This window comes from Camelus dromedarius, chromosome 2 (assembly GCF_036321535.1).
Source record: "Camelus dromedarius isolate mCamDro1 chromosome 2, mCamDro1.pat, whole genome shotgun sequence".
NCBI classification, from domain to species: domain Eukaryota; kingdom Metazoa; phylum Chordata; class Mammalia; order Artiodactyla; family Camelidae; genus Camelus; species Camelus dromedarius.
Genome location: NC_087437.1, coordinates 112,107,841 through 112,112,828, shown reverse-complemented (window position 1 = coordinate 112,112,828; position 4,988 = coordinate 112,107,841). Strand labels below are relative to the sequence as shown.

At 53.2% G+C, this 4,988-nt stretch overlaps 1 protein-coding gene across 1 annotated transcript; it reads right to left on the bottom strand.

The window, feature by feature from the left end:
- Positions 1-695: 695 nt before the first annotated feature.
- OLIG1 (oligodendrocyte transcription factor 1) lies at positions 696-2,993 on the bottom strand. The gene has a single exon (XM_010981039.3). The coding sequence runs from the start codon at positions 2,859-2,861 to the stop codon at positions 2,052-2,054; it is 810 nt and encodes a 269-aa protein (XP_010979341.1). The 5' UTR covers positions 2,862-2,993; the 3' UTR covers positions 696-2,051.
- Between the last annotated feature and the right edge of the window lie 1,995 nt (positions 2,994-4,988).

The following is a 4,988-nucleotide window of genomic DNA, read 5'->3' as shown; positions in this document are numbered from 1 at the left end:
GTACATGCTTCAGATTAACCAATGAGGATAAAATTCAGTCACCTCATTTGGGTTTTCTTTAATTTCCCACAGATTAAAGGGACGCTATTTCTCCCCTAAGATCCTCCGACCTTTAAATGTGGATTTTATTAATAATGTCGAATGTTTAAATGTTGCATGTGAGCAAGTACCCATTCCAAATTCTTTGTAACATCGCCAATTAGACAGTAGAGTTTTCTTCACTTGTTAGAATAAAATGATGTCCCAGGTACTTCATTTCCTAGGAGACAACTCCAACATGATTTAAATGACAGGGGGAAGCTCTTAGCTGGGAGATATTGTTTAAGCTTCTGTCCACTAAGACAGAAAAGATAGATTTCTGAGAAAGATGATGAGATATAAAATAATTTTATCTTAACTGTATTTGTTAAACTATTTTTCCCCCAGAGGTCAAAGTTGTAGTGTAAAAAGACCCATCCCCAAGCTGGGCTAAGAACTAATTCCTGGAATTCCTCCCTCCCTCTCACCCACTGGCTCACTCGCATCTGATGCCGAACTTGACCTACAGTTGACTTCATTGGATTAGTTTACAAATCAAGAAGTCAAGTTTGTAATTTTTGAACCCTCATCGTTTAATTATTACCCATCATCCTGAGGTTCTGGATTCACCAGGGCACCAGGACATTTTTATTAACAAACAAATCAGACGAAAAACGTAAGGTCTTTAAATGTTTATTTTGTTGATTCTTCACAGCGCAACCAAAGTTAGAGAGAGGAAAAAAAATAAAAGCCAGTTAAATTCGGCTACTACCAGCAACCAAAAACCTCAGACACGAAATTCAAAGCAAGCTGATGAAAGATTATAAAAATATCTTGGATGAAGTAATTTGTTAACGTCTGTAACAAATCAAGACCGGTCATCCGTGTAGTTCTTCAGTCGCAAAGCGGCTGGAAGATCTGCCCCACGCGCTGGTCAAAGACCCCGCACGCGAAGGGACAGCGCAGAAAACGCCATCCTGCGGTGGCCACCGCAGCGGGGACCCTCCGAGCTGCCTGCGGTGTGGGGCTCCCGGTCCCCCTCCACGTCTCTTGATGAGACACAACGTTAATTAGAGGTCTTGCTTTCCGACAAGAGGTCAACCGGGAGCGCATTGCTACCTATTTTAGTACAGCGGGAACCCGGTCTGCGGGAAAGGTGGTTGGTTTTAAGCAAGCTCCAACGTTGGTTACGCTACCTTTGGGGGTGGGGTGGGGGTGCAAAATGGCGAATCTCGAGTTCTAAACTGTCCTTCTAAGAAGACCCCAGGATTTAGGAGCGAATAACGTCCGCAACAAAACACCCGGTTATGCGATTCTCAAAAACTGCACTCTAATAGTGGGGGTACAAAATCGGACTTTACAACCCAGCACACCCATCGACCCAGGAGTTGTCATTCCCCCTCCCGCGGCACTGCGATGCCAATCGTCCAGCCGCTGAGGGTCGTTTCGTCTGCTACGCTCGACACCGTCTGTACCGAATAACTGATCTTTTTCGGCTTCCTGAGGTCCGGCAGCCTCCTCTAACAGGGCTTGGCTGCTGGGAACCAGGACGCCTGTGACCTCTGGCTGGGCAGAAGGAAACACTCCCACGCCTACCCCACGCCCTCTGAGAGCAGCCCGTTGGTCCTCTAGCTGGGTAGATGTCCCCTCAGTAAGCAGTCGTGCTCGAGGCTGGCCTGCCGCCGCACCTCGTGCGAGCACGGCACCCCAAAATCCACACCACCCCTGCGAAGCGCACGGCTCCAGGAACCGGGAGAGACAGGCGCTGGGTGATAGTGGCAGTGAGAGCGCGCACTTGCTGCCCAAAGCAGCTGGAATCGATTCAGAACCCCAAACAGCCCCCACGCGCCGTCGAACATCTGCTAGGGTCACTTTAACTTCCCCGGGGTGGGGGCTGGGAAGGGGGCGCCCAACAGTCCCTTTATCTGGGGGAGAAGTTTCGAAATGCCCTCCTTGCTCGGCGGCTCGGGGCCCGCAGAAGCTGGGCGGCGGGAAGCCGGGGGGGAGGTTGCGTCCCGGGCCCGGGCCAGCCCTCACTTGGAGAACTGCGCCTGCACCGCGGCCAGGCCCAGGCCTGCCGGGACGAGGTGCGGGAACTTGCAGACGGCGCAGGTGCAGAGGCCGGGGCTGCTCGCGCCGCCGCCCGGACCGCCGCCGGGGAGCGCGAACTGGCCGCACGGCGGCTCATCGAGCGCCAGTGACAGGTACTTGGCCGGGCGCAGCGCGTCGGGCGGCCCCACGGCGCCGGGCGCCAGCAGCACAGAGCCGGGCGCGGCAGCAAGCAGGGGCAGGCCGGCCAGCAGCAGGCGCGGCGCAGCGGGCCCAGCGCCCTCGCCGAGCGCGCGGCGCAGCTCCTGCAGCGAGCTGCCTAGTAGCAGGATGTAGTTGCGGGCGAGCAGCAGCGTGGCGATCTTGGAGAGCTTGCGGCCGGGCGCGCCCTGGCAGTGCGCCGCGGAGTAGGGCAGGATGACCTCGCGCAGCGCGTCCATGGCCAGGTTCAGATCCTGCATGCGCTTCCGCTCGCGGCTGTTGATCTTGCGCCGCAGCTGCTGTTGCTGCTCTTCTTTGGCGTCCGCCCGGGAGCCTCCGCCCGCGTGCGCACCCGGCCCGGATCCTGTGCCCAGCGGCTCGGCTGGCGCCTCCGGCTTCTCGCGCGCCACCTTGGGGAGGAGGGGGGCCATCGTGGAGGAGGAGGAAGTGGAGGAGGAGGAGGAGGAGGGCGGCTGCCGGTAGCCCACCAGCTCGTACAGGGAGGCCCCGAGCTGCACGTCTCCAGGCCGCTGTGGCCGAAGCATGGTCGCGGGGGCCGCGTTCACGCGCGCCTGGGAAACCGCATAGTACATCTGGGGGGCGGTGAGGGGCGGCCGAGGCGCCCTTCAGGAACGCCCCGGGGTGGGCCTTTCAGCAGGCCGCCCCTCCCCGCAGACCTGCGCGCGGGGAGCCGATGGCAGAGCAGCAGCCCGCGCCGGACCCCTTTAAACCCGGCTTGGGAACCTGCGGGGCCGCGGGCTGCTGGGCGCAGCCAATAGGGGCGCGAGGTTTGGCGCAGGCGCGTGCTCATTGGGCGCGGAGGTGCCGCTGGCAAGGCTCAAGGAGATTATTGTGAGCGCGCGTTGGAGTCACAGGACAGGCACCCCGGGAGGGAGGGAGGAACGCGCCTTTTCGGGTGCAGTGTGGTTGTTCCTGGAGGGCTGGTGGCATTGGTGAAGCCAAAACTCCTGTGCCTACCTCCTTCTGCTCTGCCTCTTCTTTTTGGTATACATATGCATATTGGTTTGTTTTAAATTGTGTTCAATACACGTAATATTTACCATCTTAACTTTTACAAGTATGTAGTTCAGTAGTGTTAAGTGCGTTCACATTGTTGTGCAACCCATCTGCAGAACTCTCATCTTGCAAAACTGAAACTCTTTACTCATTAAACAATTCCCCATCTCCCCTGCAACTCCAGGCAACCATTGATCTTCTATGAATCTGATTACCCTAGGTACTTCATGTAAGTGGAACTATACAGTGTGTATTTTTTAGCGACCTGCTTATTTTATTTAGCATAATATCTTCAGTGTTCACCCGTGCTTTAGCATGTGTCAGGATTTTGTTTCTTTTTAAGGCTGAATAATAAATAGTCCATTGTATGTATACGCCACATTTAGTTTATCCAGCTCTCTGTAGATGGACGCTTGGGTTGCCTCCACCTTTTGATCATTGTGAATAATGCTACTATGAGCATGGTTGCAACATGTTTTTTTTTTTTTTAACATGTGATTTCCTGTGAGGTTTTGAGAACGAAATGTCTGGGCTCAATGACCAGTAGCATCAAAATGGCTACTCCCAGCCTCTGCCTCCCCTCTTCGTCTGATTAAAAGGTCATTATGGACTAAGGAGCTTTTAGGTTGGGTTTCTTTCCTCCCCAAAGGGGAAATGTATTCATTCTGTCAGCGACTCAACTCTTATTTAAGCAAAAACTCACACAGAAACGGACCTTTTATCAGAAAACAAAACAAAACAAAACAAAACAGCAACCCATGCGCACACTCATATCTTCAGGGTGGAACTGAACTTTTCTCTTCCCCAAATAAAATAGCATTACTTGGTGGCTGTGGAAGTTTTCTACCCCAATACCAGGGCATACAACTGTGGTTTCTTATCCTTGCATAGCACAATGTCAAGGGGAAGAGGGCCTTATGGTATCTAAACCTCTACCATCCAATGTGGTAGCCACTAGCCACCTGTGCCTATTAAAATTTAATTCATTAAAATAAAACCGAGTTAGAAATTTCGTTCCCCGGTTGCACTAGCATTGCTTCAAGTGCTTAGCAGTGGCTACAGTGGCCACCTCCTGGACAGCACAGAGGGCATTTCATCATCACAGAGAGTTCTGTTGGACAGTGCTGATGCTGACCTTGGTCCTCCTTGGTGTAAGAAGAGGGATGCTGTTGAAGGGCCTATCTCCATGGAGACTGATTTTAGCTCTCGGAGCCCATTGGCTGTGCTCGCTGATTTCAGGGCCGCTTTGTTCCATTTTCTTCCACCAACTTTCTCCCTGTAGGCTCACTCTGATCTTTGTTTCTGACCTTCAGCTTTGCCTGTAGCATCCCGCCCAGGCCTCAGGGTCAGCTTCAACATTACTTTCTTCCCAAAGTCTTGGTGACTTCTCATCTGCTTCCTCTCACCATGCTCGGCAGACCATTGATAGCGCTTCCCCACAGCCTAGGTTGTGTTATGTGGAGGTCATCTCTGTATTCAGTTGTGACTGTTCATTTCTTCATCCTCCCAAAGCTTTGCGATGAGTGTGTGTCCCAGGGGATCTGAGAACTGGTCTGAAATCTCCACTAGCTCACAGGTTCATCACTGAAATGTGCAAGCTCCCAACCATCCTTTAATCCAAGAGTTTCCCATAGGTTTCACAGAGAGGGAAGGGGCCTGATAGGACCCACCAGCAGGCTGGGGGGCTCACTTAGAGAAGAAGA

Bases quoted from the DNA above. Each gene is read 5' to 3' on its own strand.
- OLIG1 (XM_010981039.3), bottom strand. From the start codon at position 2,861: ATGTACTATGCGGTTTCCCAGGCGCGCGTGAACGCGGCCCCCGCGACC.